The sequence below is a fragment of the Rissa tridactyla genome, chromosome 1, assembly GCF_028500815.1.
Source record: "Rissa tridactyla isolate bRisTri1 chromosome 1, bRisTri1.patW.cur.20221130, whole genome shotgun sequence".
Taxonomy (NCBI): Eukaryota; Metazoa; Chordata; class Aves; order Charadriiformes; family Laridae; genus Rissa; species Rissa tridactyla.
The window spans coordinates 68,213,394-68,236,890 of NC_071466.1; the positions used below are offsets into that span (position 1 = coordinate 68,213,394).

Sequence of the window (23,497 nt, forward strand, 5' to 3'; positions counted from 1 at the left end):
ACTGAAAATAAATGCAATGAGTATATAGTATGTTGGTAAGGAATATGTAGTAAACTCATGCCAACAATTCGTATTGCATGATCTGTGCAATATAATACTTCCTTAGCAAACTATTTTATACTGATGCTGTGCCTGTTACAAAACACCTCTATTAAAACGTATTCATATTCTATTAATAATTTTTTCCTCTTTTATATTTCAACTTACATTTTGCCTGTTTTGATACATTATCTCTACGTAAATGTGTCTTGCTGTGCCCGAGAGTATTTTAAAATCTACTGTCACCTTTCTTTTGATAAGCCCAAAAGGAGAAACTATTGCGTAAAGACTTGCTCTGATGAGGCTGAAAGGGAAGTCAGGTTCTGTGGGATGCATGGTACTACTCTGGGGCCATCAAACCAGCCCCAGGAGAAAATTTTACCGGTATTTTTGATCCCAACAAACTTTCATATATTATGTATGTTAGAAGGTGACGGACAGTAGAGGCATTGAACCTGAAACTTAATGTTATTGCCCCACCCATTTTCAGCCCATCAGCCACCACTGGTAGGATAAAATAATGAGTTACCAGCGACTGTGTTTGTAGGGATTAGTTAGCATTTTGATGTTTATTTGAGAGGATACTTTGCATTAAGAGGAAAGGAATAAAGGAACATTATTTCCAAGGAAAGTAAAATTTCCCTTCTGGCAAAGGTAAAAAAGTCTTCTTTCATATCTGCAAAGTAAAACCCCTTGCCATTGTTTTGTATTCCTTGAATGTACAGTTATGAAAATGCCCCACTTCATGAGGACAGGAAAGAATAAAGAATATCAGAAAAGCATTCCCAGGTAGATCAGCATTTAGTGGTTTTCTATTTCGATATCTTGAATGTAGATGTCTCTTTTGCTGTATGTGCTACTTGTGGAAGAAGTTGATCGCAGTCTAGGTTCTGCATGCTTGATTTAAAAGTGTAAAGAGAGAGACTGAGGATGGGTTAATGCAAAGAAACAAGCTAACAAACAAAAGCTTCAAACAAAGGTATTACAGCATTTCTTACAGACATTGTATGTTAGTGCTGGAAAATGAATCAATTGTAAAGCAAACTTTGGGCTTAACACTGGCAATATTCATTTTTTAATATTTAGCAGAAAATCTTTGACTTTTAACCAGATATATCCCTTGTGTTTCTTCTTCCCTCTCTTTGTTTCTTCCTGTCTTCCAATGTGCTTTGTCTAAATAACTGCTACCTTGCTTTAAACATAAATGATGTGCACGGTTCCTTCCTACAATCTTCTGGGGAAATCAGACTAAACATCAGTGCCTTTCTGTTGAGCAGTCCACCATCTTTATGCTTTCTCAGACTTCAAGCAGTCTAAGTTTCTAATGGAACAAAAGGTGACTTTTTTCTGCCTTTCTGCATGCTTGGCCATTTCATTCAAAGGACAGTAAAAAATTTATCATCAGAAGTTATTTACTGTACTCATTATCTCCATTTCTGATTCACGTCAACTATATTCGGAAGAATACTTTTTAGTATAGTTTTTTCCTCCTGTTTTTTTATCTCAAACATTGTATGAGTTGTTGTCACAATCCGTCACTATCACTATCATTTTTTGTCACTGTTGTTACTGAATTTTACATAGTGTTTCTTCCTCAAGAATCTAGGATTCCTAGATCCCCATTTTAATCATGGGTCTGTCTGTAGGTGAATGCATGGCATGCTTGCATTGTACCTCAGTAAATGGAATAGTTAACACGCAAATAAGTGATAATTCTGATTATGCTGATGTTACGAGCAGAATACAGAAAATGTGGTACTGGAAGCCATTTAAGTGATCTTTGGAATACATTAGTATATCTGCTCTTCTGTGACAGAAGAAAATGCAACTTTTAATTAAATAAGTTATTTCCAGCATGCATTTTGAAACTGAGCTTTCCTTATATTCTATGGAATTCTGTGCTCTTTCTAGAAAGCAAACAGCTCAACATCCAGAAGTATATGGCATTTAATATAATATAGAAGTAAAAGAAAAGCTAGTTAATCTTAGCTTCCTTTTCTGCAAGAAAACTGGTTTTGACTTAGTATTAGGAGACTGTTGGTTTCCATTGCAGATTCATATCTTTATTTCTTAACTGGTTAAGATAAAATATACATTCCCTCTTTCTTTCCCCCCCTCAAAAATATATAGTCAATAAAAATTACTGTAATTACGTAAGTCATAGGGAAAATACACAAAGTTTTTTTCACTATTGAAAATTCTGGCTAAATTTGGCCTTTAAGTGCCTTAGGATTGGTTTGAACTGAGCTTGTAAGCAATTATTTTTAAACTTACTGCATTCCTACAAGCTATATTGCTTTCTTTCTAATAAGGGGCTTCTGGAACGGTTGACAAGATTAACACAGGACCAGCAGCCACCTCACAGGGGCCTGCTCAGGCAGTAAGATCGCATAAAGCCTTTGAAGCAATTCTTATGCTTCTGAGTTTTTCAATTATTTGAGAGTCATTCCAGTGTGCGGTGGGTGATTGTTTACCATCATTATCATTGGAGAGGTTTTTACACATTACAGATCTAGTTCTGTTTTGTTTGAGAGAACTTTTCAGTGATATATATATAGAGAGAGAGAGCGCGAGATATATACATGCACACACAAATACTTATGTGTGTATACACATACATATATGTACATACAAGTATATATATATGCATGTATATTTATACACACACGTATGAACTCTTGTCTGTCTTGGGCTAAAACACTAATTCTGCAAAAGCTTTGGAGGAATCTGTTGTCTTTTAGTAATGTCGGACAAAATCTGCTCATGTCTCTCATACATGCAGTCCCAGTGACTCTTTGGCTCAATGAAAGAAGCTGAATTTTGTGCTTTAACTGGAAATTACGCAGCTGTGGCGTTTCTTTCAGCCTCTATTTTTAAAAAGCAATAGGGTATTTTTTTACTATATCCAATCTACGTTAATTGATTATGTTTTCTTTTTCTTTATTCTTTTTTCATCAATAGCAGAAGCTCAGCAGCTCTGTTAAGGAAAATATGAATTCACTTTAAATTATCCTCTTTTCATTTTTATAATTGTCACTTTGATGGTGTTTCAGCAATCCCAAATATTTTACAGCTGAAATACCAGGTGTTTAGATTCTGAGCTGTAAATAACTTCTGTGCTTTCATTCCTTTTTAAGAAAAATTTTCACTTTGCTTCTGAATGATCATTTTTGTTTACTTCACTTTCACTTCAGTCACACGATGGGCCCATCAGCCACGTTATGAGACCTCTACCCTTTGCTGCGCTTGGGGAAACCCAGAGTGGTACTTCTGCCTGGGGGAGCCTCTCTGGGGATTCGTCATTCTTCTCTTCCTCAATGGGCTTAGCCGCTGTTCAGCAACTGCGCAGGGCTCGTAAAAAAACCGGTCGCCAGCAAACTGTTGCCTTTCTCATGTGTCGGGCTCCTCTTCTGTGGGAAACAAAGAAATGGATCTTGCTGTTGCAATATTTGAATCCCCTGGAAAAAGTTACCGTGGTAACTGCCCTGCCCTCTCTCCCTGTGGTGTAATGGCTAAGTTGTAAATCAGCCTTCATTAGCACTGGCCCCTTCGCCTCCCGGTGCAGCGCTCCCTTCAGCGTGCCGGTTGTTCTGGGGAGTAGTGAAGCGGGACGGCCGCTCCTTAATTTGGAATCGATCTGACCTCGTCTTCTCAGGAGGACCTCTCCCATTCAGTACAGGTTATTGTCAGAGGGTAAAGGCACACAGCCCACGGTACTCGGTCACGGTACAGTTAAGTGCTTTTGAGAGTAATTAAGTATTTTTAACAGAGTTTGAAATGGAATTAAAAACGTCCTCAGAGTGGCTGAAAGGATTTAGTCTCAGGATCAAGAAATAGAAACCTTGTTTTGCACTGGATAACCTTTCCTTTTTAAACCTATCGGAAAATCCCTCACTTTTACAGGACTTTGCTAAAATAGTTACAATGTACCAAATGGTACCACTCATTCACCTTTCCCTTTCATATTCAGCAAGAGTCTCACTGTTTTTCCTCATCCTTGCAGAAGAGTATGAGACATAAAACAGCCCTAAATGCACTGGCGAACAGCGATGGGCGACTTCTTGAAGGAATTCTTTCAGCTTCCGAGCCATAATTAGATCAAAGCTAGGTAACAGTACTGTACGTGTTGCCAGTTTGGATTAATTTCTATTGGTGAACTGTGCTATTTACAAATCAACTGTTTCCTCCAGAGTTTTTGATGTACTTTACTAATATTGATACAAAATCATTCTGCTTTACTCGGAGAGACTAGTTTTTGCAAGAGATGTTCCATGCCACAGGTAAGATCTTTTTGTCTCAAACACTTACTCGTGGAAGGCAAAACAATGAATCAATATACTCAGAGTCCTATAAATACACTGTGTTATGTATAGGTGTTGTGTGACGTTTCTTCTATGAGAACTGCAGTCATTATTGCAGAGTGTACTCACGTGGCACCAGGGTGTACAATACATAAAGTCAGCAGTAATTCTCACACGCTAGCAGTTTATCCATCATCTCTCCTGCTCTTGAATACACACGTAGACCAAATGCAGACAGTAAGAGAGGAAGAGAACCATACACAAGGAAGCGACTTACTTGTGAGTAGGACCTTGGGTCGGGAGACTGGGGCTGTGTATCTGGCAGCATCTACCAGAGTAACGTGCTCTGTATGGATAAGTGCATCGCTGCATCCCTGCCTCGGATCAAGAGAGGAGCGTGGCAGCCTTGCCAAATACCTGAGACAGCAGCATGAGTGGTGAGCTCCTAAATCCTCCAAACATCAGGGCAGCAGAATGAAGTTCTCTGCTTTACATCATCTGCTTGCCCTTTTCATCATGCTCTCCTGACCCCAAAAGCAGCACCTGAAGAACTAAGTGAAGGTGCCAAGTGCCAACAGGTGAAGGAGGACACCTGCAATGTAATGAGCTGCTGTGGGCTGTAGGGCTTCAAGGTGGTGGAGGGGTGCTTTCGATTCACTTTTCTTGACTGCTAGACAAGTAGTAGTAGAAAACCCCTACTTTCTTGAGTATCTTCAAGCATGGCAGATTGAAAGCGCTTGCCTTGGAGATACGTGTAGAAAAAACATGATTTTATTTTTAGAAATACATATGGTAACTAAACGCTTCACTTTCTAGCTGGAAGAATAGGAAAAATAGTTACAATAAAGTGTATGACTACTTCCTCTGATATTTGCAAAACAAAGTCTGCTAATCTTTTACCTGAATATCTACATTTTTTTCTGTATTAATGTTGGTATTTGGTCTATATGTGTGTTTAAAAGAACCCAGGCCTCACTGTTAGTGAGCAGTTTGGTACAGTTTACTGCCTTTTCCAAGAGTAACTGCTGTAACAGAGCTTTCTGATTGCTCTTGGTTATGCAAGAGTAGTGTTTGAAGCTTGTGATTGGCATTAAAAGTGTAATATTAAATCTCAGCCAAACTTCTATACACTACATCGTTAATATTTATTTTGTGATTTTGTCCCTTTTGCTACTGTGGTGTTAACACAGGGTAGGAGGAAGGGGGTGATTAAAAACAGAGGATTGACTGGTTTATATAGCATTTATGGAGAGAATGATTGATAACATTGATTTGAATCATGCTTATAATGCATTTATATCTTAAATAAAGTCACATAACCGCCATACCTCTATACCTGGAAATTATATGTGCATTCAGTGAGAAGAATTAGATAAACTCATTAGGGAAGGTGCTGTCCTGATCTTCTTTCAGTTTGTGCCCACGTTCCAGGGTCTTGTCACGCAACCATGGTGTTACTGTAGTCCTGAGAATTTCCTGAGTGGAAGTGCTGATTCTGCCAGAGTATGGAGTTATTCTGTGGTACAGATAAACTTTAATGGACAATTAGACCAAGATAGCATTGTGATATGTAGTATAAATTGCCTGTACAGGTGCTACATGTAACCTAAGCAAGTCCAAAATCAGATGCTGCTTAAAAGTACAAAGCAAGTGCATTAAACCTCTAGAACTTTCATCTATTAGCACAAACTGACCATAAAGAATTCCCTCTCTTTGGAAGTACCGGGCAAAGTACTTGAATCTGTTCCGTCTTAAAATTCCTCATAGGAAATCCTGGCTAAAAAAGTTCAGAGATAAAAAAACGTACCAGGAGAGATTGCAAAATGAAATATAAACCCGATTGTAAACAATTCGACTTGAATGCAGTCCTCTGTGTCCTCATCTAGATTTCTCTAAAGAGCTCCTTATCGGGTTTAGGGTTATATGTGAAATTATGCCTGGTTCTGTATGTCTTAATATAAAACTAATCACGCTGAAAGTGGTTGATTGCTCAACAACATGAGGGTTTATACCTTTACGTGAAACAATACCCAGAGTGGTGATCTAGTGAAAGGCGTTGTTATACCAAGGGCACAATGGCCCTATGAAAGAAGACAATTGTAGACTTTTAGCTCCGAAATCATCTATTCACTGTGTATTTGGTTTTTTTCCTTTTAACAGAATGCATCGAGGCACTGTCGGGAGCACATCTCGGAATTCACACCTCTTGCCTGTCTGAAAAGCCCAAGATACAGGAGCAGCGACTGCAGCAATTCCCCAGCAAGAAGGTCTAATTCTCATTCTAAAAAAATGATGTTTACGCACTGGAGAGGCGTTGATTATTCAGTACTTCCATCTGTCTTTGGCTATTCAAATAAGCATTGCCGTTCCAGTGCAGGCTACCGCTACAGTGGGTCAGGTTTGGAAACGTCTGTATGACAGAACACCAAGTCAAGCCTTTAAAAACTGTATTTTTGTTTATTTCTTTTTTCAGGAAACAAACATGTCACAGAAATATATTAAACTATTACGTGGCTTTTGCTGTCTGAGGTAATGTTCAGACAAACAGGAACAAGAGCTAGAAGTATGAACCCTTCCGGGCCAATAGGCCTCTTTTTATGTTTTGAACTACTGGAGCAATGAACAATCCGCACAGTCTGGTACTGTGAGACTGGTAGCACTAAAAATTCTCTTCATCCTGTGTCAAGACTTTTGTGCATTTACTGCTTCTGTCATCCCTAGTCATTTTCTTTGTTACTTGAATTGTATAGTTTCAGTCAGTGACCTACATTTTGAGATCAACAGTTTTAATTTTCAGCCAGAAGCAATGACCTCAGTTATCTCCAGTGAAAGTCTCCTAAAGCGTATTTAACGAGTGCTGGTTCTGATTTTCCTCTGTCCTTTTTCTTTCTTTGCTCTTTCTGTAGAACAAACTGGTGTTTCCTCTGTGCAAATCTGCTTTCAAGAAACACTCTCTAATGTTCACTTCCTTGTAAGTGGCCAAATCAGGGCTATGTCTGGTTTTCAGTTAAGTTTTCCCCCGTAGAAAGATAGGCAAAACAATCCTTGCGTAGAATTATGTACACGCTATACGAAGGCAAGTTGGTTGTTCAATAGGTAAATATCGTCAATGTTAATATCTACTCAAAAACCGAATGTAAGCATTTTGCCTAAAAGGTCTTTGTGAATTTGTCAAAGGTGCAGGTTACCCGGCGTTCCCACGTCCTAACCCCGTGATTGTAAAATAGGCATAGCAGAAAGTATTATATATGAAGCTTTTTTGACACATTTTTTTTTTCCTTAAAAGAAGAAAGGCTCTTTTTTCCACATAAGCGTCATTTACTACCTGGATTCACCCTCTTAATTTTGATTTTTTTTTTGTGTGTGTGTATGGTTAAATACTGGCTAATTGGCTTGGGAGATGTATTAGGACGCACACAACTGTTAACTTTTGCAAGCAAACCACGAGGTGGCAGACAGCTGTTTACTAAGAGTTGAACCGTAGCTCTGATGTAGAAACTAGTTTGACTGCAAGGATTCTGTTTGAATTGCTTTAAGAATGACAGCCAACTTGCGCTTCTGTTTTCTCTGCTACATTTATGTTACCTTGTGCTAATTCAACTATTAGCTGTGTCCTTGTCTTGTTTCTTTAGTCCAGTGTTTTATTTTGGGGTGCAGGAATACCTGAAGGAGTAATCCGATTTCAGTCAATTTCAGCCTGGTGGTTAGAACTGGTTAATAACCATAGTCATTAAATACCTCTGGGAGGACATTAGCTAAAAATTTATTTCAATGTGAAAACAAAATATTTGGAACCAGAGCTGTGGCCTTTATTGGAAGACCTGTCCAAGACGTTGCTAGTTGTCTTTGGATTGGACTAGCGTGGCAGAGAAAAATTATCTCCCTCTTCGTGTTTAAAAGAAAAAAAGGAAACAGAGGCAAAATAGTTTACTTATCGATTTATTTTTAATAAAAGAAAAATCGACTTACTAAGAAACGTTCCTCACAATATTCCGAGTGATTTTCGCATCAAACAAACAGTGAAATATTATTAAAAAGCCCTGGGACGAGCAGAGATTGTAAAGTGAGTTGTGAAATTTTTAGTATACCAAAGATATGAGAATTTTAAAAAGTTTAACGGTGAGCACCACTGACAAAATTACTTTGACCACTTAACATGTAGCACTTTTACGTTTCCAAGAATGTCCTCATAGCAGTAACATTTTGAAATACATACACATGTGTGTGGGTGTGTGTGCACGTACTTGCCATTGCAGACATGAATGTTGGTCAGTTAGAACCGTCCCCTACATAAAACACTGGTGTATATATTTTTAAAAAGTTAATATGGGTATAAATTTTATACCAGTAGCAGTGACAAATTTCTTGTGTGTAGTTAACAAATTATTTGTAATGTATTTTTTAGAAATCTTAAAATTGCCTTTGCACTGAAATATTTTTCATACTGTAGCTATTTATAAATCTGTTTTATGCATACATTTGTTAACACACCATTTCTATTTTTTTTTAAGTATATGTTTTGAAGGCTTTTTTTATACCTATGAGTTTTGGCCACTTAAATTTAGCTTAGACTGGAGTTGTGGCTGAATGTTAAAATTTAATGAATGTCAAATTAGAAATCTAGGTCGATTGCTCTGTCAGTCTCACCCGAACTATTGATGTTTTGTTGGTATTTGTGATAGCGGCGATTAGAGCGCTGTACTTTCAGTGCTATACTATTACTGCTGGCTTTTTTACTCTAGAAAGCCTCCTGCTTTTTTACTTTTCTGAGTTCCATCTTTTAGCCTTAAATAAGGAGATTTTTGCGTGATGTTTTTGAAAATGCTGCATTCCCGTTCCGCCTCCTAACGAAGCAGTTCATTGCAAACTTCACGTAGCCCCGCACTTAGGAATTACTGTCGGTGTTATTCAGGCTGATACACCGATAGAAGCGCTTGGGAAATTGTAGTTAAACATCTCTCAGGAGAAAGAACGCTTGAATTTAAGTGGAAGTTTCTGCTTTGATTTAGCAATACTTTTTCCTTTAAAAGTTGGTACTGTTTGTTTGTTAAGATAGACCGTTTAATGGACAAAACACAAAACATCACCTCGGTTTCACTTGATGTGTTTTTGCTTCAGTCCCTGGCACTGTTGCCATGCAAATCTGGTCCACTGCAGGAGGTGGGAACTTGGAGTTTCACTGTAAATGGATCAACAGTACAAAGATAAAAAAGCAGAAGTTAGATCAAAATGCATTAGAATGTTTCATTATGGATGGGACACCGAAAGGAGACAGATTTTTATGTATTTAAAAAAAAAAAAAAGAATTAAAGTGGAAAAGTATAAAAATCTATGTAACTTCCTAACTTGCCTTGTTTAAATCGTTGCAGCTTTAACAGCGTAGTGTCTCCATAACTGCTTCTGTAAATGTCTTGAAACTGGTAAGCGCTAACCAAATCTATGTGAAGACTTAGAAAGTATTTGAAGCTTTTTGGCCACTGAAGTTCATATATTCCTGCAGTGGCTTGTGGCAAAAGATCTTTTTTTGTTTTACCATGTACAATAATTGTTTCTTCAGCCACTTAACGTAAAAGCTTACAGTTCACTTTCTTGCTTGCATTAGCCTGTTCGTCTTGACCCAACTGGCTTGCAAATATAAAAGGAAAAACTAGCTTAACTGAGCGACTGCACTGCTTTTCTTTTGGAAGCCAGTGGGATCATTGTGCTCATGCTACTGTCTCTGTTAAAAAAGCTTTAATGGAAATTTGTGAAAGTATTATGAAAGTGAAAAAGTACGTGATTCTACTTTGCAGAATAATCAAAAAATCAGTTTCTCTAGCTTTAATTTTCTACCTTATGAAAATTCACAGAATTTGAATCTGCGTTGTCTCTGACATAAATTCTGTGCTACGTACACATCGCATTTTAAATGGCTTTTCATGACCTAATGTAAAGTAGAATCTGCGAAAGTTGCTGTACGGGGGCTGGGGGGGTAGTTATCTGTGCATTACACATTAAGGATGTCTGTAGTCATCAGCACCAAATACTGACACTTACTTTTAATTGTACAATTATAGGTGCATTTATTTGAAAATAAATCAGCCTTCAAATCTGATGTTTAGATTATCCTATACCACTTCATTTATTTGATTTGAAGAGTCAGTGTGTGAATACATTACTGTAAAGTTTCTTTTCAGTGCTATTTTTAACTTTTATTTCTGTAGATAACCAAATATAACTTGTTTATATTCAGTCACATTTTGGATCCTTAATGTAGAATATATAAGCAGGAGACATGAATCTGCTTGCAATAAATATAAACATTCAAGACCGGTTTAAGTTTGCTCACGAGTAATTAAAATAATTCCAGTATGAATATGAGATGGTTTCATATTAATCTGTAATAAAATGTAAGTAGATAACAGAAAATGGAACGACTGTTTGATTCCGTCATTGAATATGCTTGTAGTCACATTTCTTTTCAGATGGTGTACGTAGCCAGCTAAAAAAGCAAGCTAAGAAAAAGGGAAATTCAGAGAAAGCTGGAACATGAGCGGTGCGTGGGGTTTGTTGCAAAGCTAATAGAAATTGGTAGCAGTCCAGGAGAGTTTTGTTCCTCCTGCGCAGATTGGATAAGTGCTAAAGTTCTTTCCAAACCAAACTCGTAAGGTGCACACGAGAAGATCTGTATTTCCTTACGGTTCTGCTGTGTGGGGTACCCAGAGCTGTTTCTCCTTTCTTTTGCAATGTTGGCAATTTGAAGAAACTGAATTAAAGGCCAAACCAACGCGCTTTACTATCTAAGTTAGCAGCGGTGTTCACAGACACTTACGAAAGAGGCTGAGTGCCGAGAAATGCCATCATTTTCTTTCATTTGATGGTACAATACTATGGGACTTTCTGTCATTTCAAAACCATTACCGACTGTATGGTACGCGGACGCCGTCAGACTGGAGGCATCCCGGACAGTCTCCACAAAGCAAGTCAGAGCAGTAGGTCAGGTGCCTTCCTCTTCCACTCTGGGGCTGCGCAGGATGCTTAGGCACCTTGTTCGTATATTGGGTTTGCACTTCCCATAATAAAGATTTCAGAGTAATGCTTTTGTGTTTATATGAAACAATACAAGTGTATTGTACCCATCTCCCTTTTGTACGCGAGAAATCTTGTGTTTCTACTGAATGAGCTGCCGGAGAAGGTAGTTTGAGGGGAAAAGGTAAATATGGAAGATTGTTTTCCTTTTATTCATGCAATGAAAAAAAAATGCATAAATTGCAATTGGATAGAAATATTAAATTGAAACTGGTTTTGAAAAAAACAATGTGATGATGCATCTGGATTTCAGGAGGAACACGGTAGCAAGAGGAACAAATTACCTCATAAGTAGACAGCTTTTTATTTTGCATGTAAAAAGATGTTTACTTATTTAAAGGAAACAAGGATAGAGAGTGGTTTCTCAACAGTATTCTAAATTGAGTACCTTATGTTTTCCTTTAGCTCTTTAAATTATGCTCTTTTAGTAAGTTACTAAATTGTAACTAATTGTAGAATTAATTGAAAGCTGTTGTTTACATTCTACAATGAGACTACATATTTTTTCTGCAATATATGCAATACTGCTGTATAGATCTTTTCCTGAAGGGTATTTTAATACAAAGTGAGATAGGCTGGAGACAGGCTGAAGGTTTTGGGGTTTGTTTTCTGTGTATTCCCATTTCCTCAGCTGATACTGAACAGGAATTTAAAAATACTATTTGGCCATTCTAATAAGGCTTTGTTGTTGCATGTTTCCATTACACATACTTACAGGTCTTGTCATTTTAATTTCATTCAAATGCTAAAGCAAAAATCCTAGTTACTCAAAGGCTTCACTTACACTGTGAAGTGACAGGACAGGGGGAAAAAAGCAAATATAGCCATTAACTCATTTTATTATACAGACCAGTTTATCAGATGCCTCATGTCCCCCATCTAGGTTTGGATTTGGTCATTGGAAAATTACAGGGTGTGATCGGTTCTTTTTTAACTGGTGAGCCTGCAGTAAATTAAAAGCAGCGACTCTTAATTATTTAAGTGTTTATTTTCCATTTAAAGGAGACAAATAGGAGTAGCATTCAATTTAAAACCACCAAAGGTTTGTTGTTGTTTTCATTATTATTTTCCATTAAGAAGGGTGCATTAAGTTTTTAAAAATACATACGATGCAGTGTCCTGCTAGGTGCAGGGGCTCCCTATTCGGATTGCGTCAGGAAGAACTGTTAACATCCAGTCTCCTTATTTAATGTGGGGAAAAACTAAGGTGCTTCTTGTTCCTAACAAGGAAACCAATGTTAATTAATGTCAAAAAGGACATCAACACTTACCTTGAGATTTTAAACATATTTTGTAAAGATACTTCGCACTGAAACATTAACCAAATTTGAAAGCTAGATCTGGCAATCTGATAAACACCGAGTTTCAGAAAAGAAGGAAAACAAATCCTGGTCCAAGACCAAGGTTCAAGACGACCAAGTGGTGTGCCGACTTTTATTTCAGAAAATACTTCCAACCACGTAGCTAGCCTACAAGGGTATCATTCTAGGAAGTGCTGAGCAGCTGGTTTCTAAGGTGATTATAAACTGCACAGCTAGTGAAAGTTGTTAATATTAATTAGGTTGAAGTCTAATTGTTCATTCCCACCAATGAAGAGGTAGTGTGTTCCCTTTTATTCTGATAAAATTATAGCCCAGAAAGAAATACCTTACCTCCTAAGGGATTTTGGGCACACAACCACAAAGCTTAACACTGATGCAGTGGTACAACTCGGTAACATTTGGGATTCACTTGGCTTTTAAGTGTTGACTCTTAAAACATCCAAATTATGTACTACTTTAGTCCAAAACCAGTGTCTGTGCATCGTTGTGCTGAAAGGAACTGGTCCAGATGGAAAAAAAGCTGATTGTACTACAGCATGAGTCAGGCTTCTCTCTGTCCTCTCAGGTAAGTCCCAGAGTAGACGACTTGGAATCCACCTTCCTTGGAGGCCCTGGACTTCTGCACCCTCGTGGGAAATGCCCAGCTGTCTGACAGCCTCTGGCCTCACCAGGTGTTTGTTAGAGCAGCTGCTCAGAAAGTGAACCTGCATCCATTGTAGGGCGCGTCCAGAGCAACGTTTCTACCATTAACAGGCTTGAGTCCAAGATGATCTTACTGCTGAGCAGTACTGGTCTGTGTATATTGGAAATACTCACTGCAAACACTTACAGCTGTTGGACATAATTCTGGGACTTCACTTAAAATGCACTTTACATATTTCTTCCCAGCCTAGAAAGAAGAGATTTTGTTTTTCTAAACAAGCATTCTATTCAGTTACTTCTATTCTCCATTCTGAAAAGAGCAAAACAAGGAAACAAAAATCCACAGCGTTACTGCTTTACAGTAAAATGAGAGTAAAGCTGATCAACTTTACCTCCTGCCCTGACACATTGCTCATTATCTTAAAATTATCTTGGTCCTCTAGTTACACATCATACCAGGAACTTTTACTTGGCAGCTAAAATGTTCTGACAACCATAAGGTAAACCTTTGGAGAACATTTTTCTTCAAATGACGTTTTGCTCCTAATGCTGATTATTTAGTTGACATGTTTGTAATTTACACAATTTACAGTCTTTTGCGGTCATCTGCACAGAAAAGTTCAATTCCTGATATTGCAGCAAAAAGCTTTTACTATGCAGCAATTAAAAAGATTCTGTAAATCATAGCACCAGTGCTGACCTAATAGTTAAGTCCCACTACAGCCATTTCAAGACTATTGAGGTTTTTTTATTCTTTTTGAGGTCTCTGATCTCCTTTCCTTGTCGTAACACTAAACAAAAGGTGACTCCCAGTCTCTCTCATGTAAAACATGAGCTACTCATAGAATATCCTGAGTTGGAAGGGACCCACGGGGATCAAGTCCAACTCCTGACTCCAGTCAGGGCAACCTAAAAGTTAAACCTAAGAGTATTCTCCACATGCTTCTCGAATGCTAAGAAGCTCGGGGCCATGACTACTTCCCTGTGGAGCTTGTTCCAGTGCTTGACTACCCTCTCCATTAAGAACTCTTTTCTAATGTGCAATCTGAACTTCCCCTGATTCTCTCGTGTCCTATCACCAGAGGGAAGAGATCACCACCTCCCTCCCCTCTCATAAAGCAGCTGTAGACAGCAATGAGGTTACCCCTCAGGCTCCTTTTTTCTAAGCTGAACAAACCAAGTACATGTGGAAGTCATGCCCTCAAGCCCTCTCACCATCTTTGTTGCCCTCCTTTGGACACATTCTAATGTTTTCACATCCTTCTGATATTGCGGGGCCAAAAACTGCACACAGTACTTGAGGGGAAGCCACACCAGTGCTGCACCATCCAGTCTGATGTGCTGATGGGGAGATAATGAAGAATTTGAGAGAATTTGGAGAATGGCAACTGCCTCCACTAACCAGCAGGAGGAACTTAAAAAAGAGTGAACGTACACAGTTAGTTGGTTAAGTAAAAAAACGTGCACATGCCAAGAAAAAAAAGCTGTATGTAGCTTAGAATTGTCCATTCTAAGAGTTTGACGAGGGTTTCAAACGTCAATAGCTGCTCAACACTTGTTCTCCCTATAAGTAACAAATGGGATAGATGTACTCACATCTCCCTTTTCTTGTCTCTTTTCTAATACCTGACATGTTGGGGTACCTCCCTTTCACCCAGAAGTCTGTTTTAGCCCTCCATGCTTCGTTCTGAAAGAAAAGAACCATTTCTTCCATGTTTGAGCAAAGCATAGTCCTGATCTCTCTTTTTCATGCTGTCTCAGAGGAGCATTCAGCAGGCAAACCAGCAGACCTGCAGCAATATGGTCACCACCACAACAGTTACTGTCTTGGTCACTCCCATCCAAACACCACAACGCACACAACCCCAAACCCCCATCCCCCCAGTGTGAATGTCACGTTGGAGATAATCTCTCTCTTATCTTCCTCCTGCACACAGCTCTGTTGCTTTTTCCAGGTCTCTCTAAGCAAATTAAGACTCAAAATCCTTTTCTCTACTAGAATAGTATGTGTTTTGGAAATTAACCCTCTCCCTCTTGAGTCCATTTATGCTAGTTGCTCCAAAAGGATACATGGGCTCATGGGTCTTGTTCAATTTTATTTTCTTATAAAAAGTTGTGATTTGAAGGTATTGGAAAAAAGGAATTTTTAACCCACTGAGGTTATCATAAACTACCTGTATCCTACAATTTTGGCTTAAGCAACACATTACGTGAACACTCACGTGTTTGAGGGTCTCCAGGGAGAATTTTTTTTTTTTAAGAGTGGTAGCACCTGTAGGACAAGAGAAAAGGTCCATTTTCATATATACCCAAAGATTTTAAGGCAGATTTTAACACAGAAAGGGAATGGCTGTTTAAATTCTAATGCTCCCCCCTTCCCCCAAGGAAATTCTTATCCGTATCTGAAATATATATTTCCCTCATACTGATCTGGTTCTGCATCACTCATGATTATATCCTTCAACTAACTTTGGGCAACATGCCACTACCCTGAGGCCATGAATCTTACCAGTAATACTCGTGCACTCCATTTTGGCATGTTGTATTTCCAGATGTAGTTCATGAGAACCATCTGCCAACTCCTTACTTCCAAATGTGTATGAACACTGAAATACAGAAAGTGGAGAGATTATCTTAATTTCACTGGCAACTAATCTGCTCATCCGAGAAGTCTCCACCCTTACCCATTGTTTAAGAGCTGTTGCTATTTTAAAACAGTAAATAATTGGTTTCTAGAAGGCACTCATGTTTTTCATAAGGTTAATACCCAACCACCCTATTAACTTTTTAACCGCTTCGGTTTATGAAGATTTACATTCCCCTGACTTTTCCCAGAGGTGCGCACTTAACAATTCTCATTTATCATCATTCATTTTATATCCAGGTATTGAGCCAAGACATTGTGTTTGGAATCCTACTGATTTAAGGAGCAAAGTGGATGTTGTGCAAAAAGCCCAGACTGCAGCTGCCAGGCACTATACTCTAGAACCCCTGATACTCTTGTTGGTCTTACCATCTATGTGCGGACACTATGGATGCTATACCAAATTATGTTGGCTTGGGAGTTAGGAAACTATTATAGAAGCATAAAAATAAATTTCACTGATACATAGTAGAGTTCAGACATCTTCCCACACGGATTGACCTGTCAATCTGATGACTGTCCATTTTGAACATTTGCCTGCAACGCATCTTTTACGTTACTGTTTCACAGACATTTCATCTTACTGCCATGTTACACCGCTCTTCTCTTCCAATAGGATTTCAAATCCATTTATTCTCTACCACCACACTGCATGCAGTCAAAACTAATGTGCTCTTCCTTACTAATTTTTTTCCAGAAAGTCCATGGTTTTGTCCAGTCCCAAACACTCTCTTTCTTTGACTATTAGTCTTCACCATTACAATGGTGCAGTATTCATCTGTTTCATAGTGCACAGTCCAAAACTCTGATCTGCAGTTTGTGTTTCCTGCAGAACAAGACGCCAGCATGTTGTGACTTGGAAATCCCTTCCTTACATGCTGCAGCCCAAAGCACACCGTGCTTCTAATCCCAGCAACTTTTCCACTCTCTTCTCCCTCTCTGCCTCTTCTCTGCATAAACTGAGGCAGGAATTAAGTGGGAGCTGAGTAGTTGAACAACTCAACGTCAAAATCTGATCCAAGAAGCCAAGTGTGAGGTTCAGGTTCAGGCACTGACAGCTGTGTGTGTACAATGTGGGTGTCTAAGGTCCCATTACAGCCAGCAGAAGATTCTCTGTTGGATGAGACATGAAGAATAAGAACAACAAATAGTACCAACAACATATTTTTAATCATGACATTCAGCCCAAGTCCTTTATTATGTATTCTATTTGTTTGTTAGACATCAAAAAGGTATTTGTTGTCTAACCGTACTGAATATAAGCACAGTGAACTCCATTCACGATTTCAGCTCTTCTTTAAACTCTTTGGAAAGCCAAGAAAAAAAATCAACTAGGAGGGAAAGAAAATGTACATGGCAAAGGATGTTTTGCATCCACGTCCAAGAAAAAACCAGACAAAATATTCTCCGTGCCTTCTGTCACTATGACAACGTAGACACAGAGACATGCAAAATTTGAAATGTGAATAGCAAAGGTAGAATTTGGGGCTCTTGCACAAACCATTAGCAGGATGGACTTACAGCTTCATCTTCCCACCATTTTTGTTGCTTGTGGCCATGTCCCCAATACACAGATTAGGGCTAATCTTATTTAGCTGACAAGGTCTGGACCTTGCAGCCTGAAGCTGTGGGGTTTTGTAGGACCTAAGCATCTTTAGAGCCCCAGGTCTCTAGCCAGGGATTCTTCCTCCTTCCATTTAGGTGTATTCCACGCTCACGGTTACAGGCATATCTCCCAGTCCTCCCAGCACCTTTAACGGCTGTGGGACTGCTAACAAGAGGCCTGGCCTGGCTCTTATAACCCTGAAAGGAAGGAAGGGAGGAGAGGAAAGAGAATCACATGCTCCACACATCACATATGCTTTACAGGCACCAGAAGGTGGAAGAGTCTGATTCTGTGCCAGCCACAGAGGAAAACAACAGGACAGATTTTCCATGGCCACTTCCAGCGTGAATTTGCTAGAAATCTCACATAGTTGCTAAATCAACGTACAGGGAGATGCTTGCCCTGTAGATTTCCCTATGCCTGTAGGAGACTGCCTTCTGCCAGGCCTTTGCGATTGCATCGCTCAGAGGGAGCCATGCCCAGCTCTTCCAGGCCCTTTCTGAAAGCCCTGCCATGCGGGGTAGCCACGGCAAGCATCAGCTGCATGAACAATTGCCTGATTCATGCTGTTAGCCCTTTCCACACAGCATTAGTTGCATTAGAATAAGAAAGCACAGAAAAGCCCTTTCTGGATTTCAGAACAGTTCCGAGTTTTTAACCTGCCCTTTTAGAGCTATATAAATGAATGTTCCTCCACCTTACCTGCGGTTTTCCTTAGTCCCTGGTCCTATTGCTACAGATTTCCTCCTACCTTCCAATAGGAAGGTCCCACCAAAGGATTCCCCTTTATCAGCTGACTCCCTGGAGATAATTTTCTTCCTAGTTTATTCTCTCCTCTTATACCTTGCAAGACCGGAGTGTATCTTCACTTTTGTTCCAGTGTCCAGCTCAGGGAATCATGGCAATAAATGGCAGAAGACTTACAATGAATGGCTTCATCTCCAGAACCCCATGTGTCCTCACACAGGTTGTAACAACACTTAAGAAATCTCCCATTCTACCATCTCATTTTTAAAGCCCAAGCCTGTACACTGCATTTTGATCAAAATGAGTTCAGGAAGGGCATCAAAGAGCAGTTGGTGCGCACATTTCTTTTTCCTTGTAGCTAATTAACTTTCTTCCTGTTCAATGCACGTACTTGAGTGTCTTGGCCATTTGATTCCTTCCCATACCAGTTCCTTTTGGCGCAATCCCATTTGTTATGGCAATCATGCTGCGTTTCACCAAGAACTCTGGTGGGCACGAAAGGATCATCCAGCCATAACAAGCTGAATCTTCAGCAGCACCCTTTTGATAAAATCTAACTTACTATAGACTAAAAGGGCTACTATGAGCTACGCTGGTATTTCCAGCACACTCAGCTTCGATTTTCAGCCATGGAATAACCCTGAAAACAAGAGCCTTTCTATTATTTATGGAGAGACTGCTGTTATTTTTAGTGAGTTCCTAGAATTTGTATTAAGGTAAATATTTCATACCAGAGGAGGAAAAATTTCTGGAGGTACTTCACACCACCAGAAAGCAGCATATGATAGCACAGTGTCCCCTGAGCCTATGAGTCATGTTTGTTAATGTTCATGGTGCAATAAGAAGACAGGCTAGGTTTTCTGGTAACATTTTGCTCACGTCTTGCAAAAACATGGAACTGTGCAGCCTGTCAACGGGATTCTCTAAAGTCTGGGCTCTTCCTTTTGCAAGTTTATCACATTTCCGTTATACTTGCCACTAATAAACCATTCAGCCCAGTGCTTTATTGCACATATCTCTATTGCTCTGATTTTTTTTCAGAATGCCTTTATTTTAATAAAAATTGGTTTACATCATTCACTATTTACTGCCACAATTATAAAAAAGAGAATCATTGTCAGTATATTAAAAAAAAATAATTTCTATTTCATCTTCCCTGTGGACAATCATTACTATTTTATTCTCATCTTGTTTCAAAAATCTACGTAACATACCCCAGAGATCTTCTCCAAATAACAGCTTTGAGGCTTAATTTTCCGCATATTTTTTCCTCTGTAAATTACTATGAATTTACAGACAGTTTCTGATTCTGTACAAGACATGACAGACCAGCTGCTCAATAAAGAAAGGTCTCATATTTGGTAATCTCTCCTTGAAAGCCAACCTGTTGTCATTTTGTAGCCCCTCCAGACTTTGTAACAGTCAGAAGCAGGTACAGCTCACAGTAAGATAACTTCTTCCTATGGCACCGTAGTTAGCTCTGCTCTTGCTTGAAATACGTGCACATAGAATCACACCAGATGACACAGCAACAAGTCCCTATTTAGGTACCTTCGTACATCCCTTCTGTCTCCTTACAATTTAAAGTAAATGTCTATTCTAGAGTGTTCTAGACAAATTTGGCAATGGGCACTAGACCAGGAGAAGTTAACTCATGAACTAAAGGCCCTTCACTGAAAATACTGTTGCCTGGCTTCCCAACGTGACTCCCAAAGCACAGCTACGCCAATGAGTATCAAACACCTTGCAGAGTTTGTCCATTCATAGTCTGCAATGCCTGTGCAATAGAATCATACAATGGTTTGAGTTGGAAGGGACCTTAAAGATTGTCTAGTTCCAATCCCCCTGCTACAGGCAGGGACACCTTCTACAATAGATAAGCACGTCTAGCGCCTCAGAATTTGTTAGATCCTTCTGGGCTTTCTCATCCCAGGTTTGTTTGAGCTGAAAAGTTTAATAATAATAATAAAAAAACAAACAGCAAAACTACCCTCATATTTATTTACAGCACTTTCACACTGACAGGGCACCAGAAATACAACATACATGCATTTGAAGGAGTTGCTCCATGTTACAATTTTTGCCAGGGCCATAATACTTTGTTGGTTTACAATTCCTAGGAATTCCACCCTACTCCTCCTATTTAAGATGGATGTCTTAAGATATCTCAACCTCATTCCAACACACCTTTACCTTCAGCTGTTGTAATGTGAAAGCACACATTTGCTCTAGTGGCTTACTTTCTTTATTAATTTCTTCAGAAGTCCTAAATAGCATCTGTTCTTGACATTTGCTTGAAACTTAACTGCTTCCCTGCTGAAGTTCACCCCAGCTTCTTGGCATAGCCGGAACAAAAGAGTATTTTCTGTATAATATAGCATTCTTATCAAAGCCAATGTTATTTTCATGAATATATTTTATTTAATGCAGAAGAAATAACATTTGTGAGGAAACAAAAGAGAGGCTATTTGTAATGAAATAAATTTCTTCTATAAATTCTGATACTACTAGCCAATGCAACTGTATCTTATTTTGAGCAAAGATTTCTGCAGAAAACATGCTCAATCAAAAAACGCTTAGATCATCTTGTCTGACTTCTCATTACTTGACACCAGCCAGTGCCTGAGGTTCTGGTTTGACACAGAACACAGCGGGGATCGCAAAAGTCAAAACCCTCATGTTTTTAGCAAATAAAGCAGGTCAGGAACTGTCCTTTGGCACGGGAACCAGCTGGCACAACACGGCTTGCATAGGCACTACTAAACTCTCTTATCTCCCGAAATAGGTCAGCTGCATGAGAAAGTCATAGAATCATAGAATCATAGAATTGTTGAGGTTGGAAGGGACCTTTAAGATCATCAAGTCCAACCTTTAACCTACCCTGACAAAAGCCACTTCTAAACCATGTCCCTAAGTGCCCCATCTACCCTTTTTTTAAACACCTCCAGGGATGGTGAATCCACCACCTCCCTGGGCAGCCTATTCCAATGTTTAATAACCCTTTCAGTGAACAAATGTTTCCTAATATCCAAATATCCAAACCTCCCCTGATGTAACTTGAACCCGTTTCCTCTCGTCCTATCACTTGTCACCAGGGAGAAGAGGTCAGCCCCCATCTCTCTACAACCTCCTTTCAGGTAGTTGTAGAGGCTGATAAGGTCTCCCCTCAGCCTCCTCTTCTCCAGGCTAAACAACCCCAGCTCCCTCAGTCGTTCTTCATAAGGTTTGTCCTCCAGACCCCTCACCAGCTTTGTAGCCCTTCTCTGGACACGCTCCAACACCTCAATGTCCCTCTTGTAGCAAGGGGCCCAAAACTGAACGCAGTACTCGAGGTGGGGCCTCACCAGTGCCGAGTACAGGGGGATGATCACTTCCCTAGTCCGGCTCACCACACTATTCCTGATACAGGCTAGGATGCTGTTGGCCTTCTTGGCCACCTGGGCACACTGCTGGCTCATATTCAGCCGGCTGTCAACCAACACCCCCAGGTCCTTTTCTGTCAAGCTGCTTTCGAGCCATTCTGCCCCAATCCTGTAGCGCTGCATGGGGTTGTTGTGTCCCAAGTGCAGGACCCAGCACTTGGCCTTGTTGAACCTCATACCATTGGTCTCAGCCCATCGGTCCAGCCTGTCCAGATCCCTCTGCAGAGCCAACCTACCCTCAAGCAGATCAACACGCCCGCCCAGTTTAGTGTCATCTGCGAACTTACTGAGGGTGCATTCGATCCCTTCATCCAGATCATTGATAAAGATATTAAAGAGAACCAGCCCCAGCACTGAGCCCTGGGGGACACCACTTATGACCGGACACCAACTGGATTTACCTCCCTTTACCACCACTCTCTGGGCACGGCCATCCAGCCAGTTTTTTACCCAGCGAAGAGTACACCTGTCCAGGCCATGAGCAGCCAGTTTCTCCAGGAGAATGCTGTGGGAAACAGTGTCAAAAGCTTTGCAAAAATCCAAGTAGATAACATCCACAGCTTTTCCCTCATCCACTAAGTGGGTCACCTTATCATAGAAGGATATTAGGTTTGATAGGCATGACCTGCCCTTCACAAACCCATGCTGACTGGGCCTGATCACCCTGTTCTCCTGCATGTGCCGTGTAATGGCACTGAGGAGGATCTGTTCCATGACCTTCCCAGGCACCGAGGTCAGACTGACTGGCCTGTAGTTCCCCGGATCCTCCCTCCGGCCCTTCTTGTGGATGGGTGTCACATTTGCTAATCTCCAGTCAGCTGGGACCTCCCCGGTTGTCCAGGACTGCTCATAAATGATACCAAGTGGCCTGGCGAGCACCTCCGCCAGCTCTTTCAATACCTTTGGGTGGATCCCATCCGGTCCCATAGATTTGTGCACCTCCAGGTGCTGAAGCAGGTCCCTCACTGTTTCCCTTTGGATTACAGGGGCTTCATTCTGCTCCCCATCCCTGTCTTCTAGCTCAGGGGTCTGGGAACTCAGGGAACAACTGGTCCTACTGCTGGAGACTGAGGCAAAGACTGCATTAAGTACCTCAGCCTTTTCCTCATCCTTGGTCACTATGTTGCCGGCCCTATCTACTAGAGGACAGAGATAATCCTTAGTCCTCTTCTTATTGCTAATATATTTATAGAAACTTTTTTTGTTGTCCTTGACAACGGAAGCCAGGTTTAGTTCTAGCTGGGCTTTGGCCCTCCTGATTTTTTCCCTACATAGCTTCACTACCTCTTTGTAGTCGTCTTGAGTGGCCTGCCCTTCCTTCCGGAGGCCATAGATCCTCTTTTTTTCCCTAAGTTGCAACACTAGCTCCCTGTTTAGCCAGGCCGGCCTTTTTCCCCGACGGCTTGTCTTCTGGCACATGGGGACAGCCTGCTCCTGCGCCTTTAAGACTTCCTTCTTGAAAATCATCCAGGCTTCCTGGGCTCCTTTGCCCTGGAGGACTGCCTCCCAGGGGACTTTGTCAACCAGGCTCCTGAAAAGCCCAAAGTCCGCCCTCCGGAAGTCCAAGGTAGCAGTTCTGCTGACCCCTCTCCTTGCTTCTCGCAGAATCGAAAACTCTATCATTTCATGGTCACTGTTCCCAAGACAGCCTCCAACCTTCACATCCCCCACAAGACCTTCCCTGTTTACAAACAGCAGATCCAGCA

At 40.3% G+C, this 23,497-nt stretch overlaps 1 protein-coding gene across 6 annotated transcripts in view; it reads left to right on the plus strand.

Annotated features, from left to right (window-relative positions):
* The window catches only part of ATP11A (ATPase phospholipid transporting 11A), a 126,848-nt gene extending 115,140 nt beyond the window's left edge, over window positions 1–11,708 (plus strand). Inside the window, exons 29-30 of one of the 6 annotated variants that reach the window (XR_008465939.1) lie at window positions 1,287–4,319; window positions 6,501–6,621. Coding sequence is in view for 4 of the 6 variants with exons in the window: in XM_054198515.1 (XP_054054490.1) it covers window positions 6,501–6,758 (258 nt within the window). In the remaining 2 variants the exon portion in view is untranslated. Of the gene's footprint in view, window positions 1–1,286; window positions 4,320–6,500 lie in introns of all 6 variants that reach the window. The other 5 variants (XR_008465925.1, XM_054198526.1, XM_054198532.1 and 2 more) reach the window with 5 other exon arrangements.
* Window positions 11,709–23,497: the final 11,789 nt, after the last annotated feature.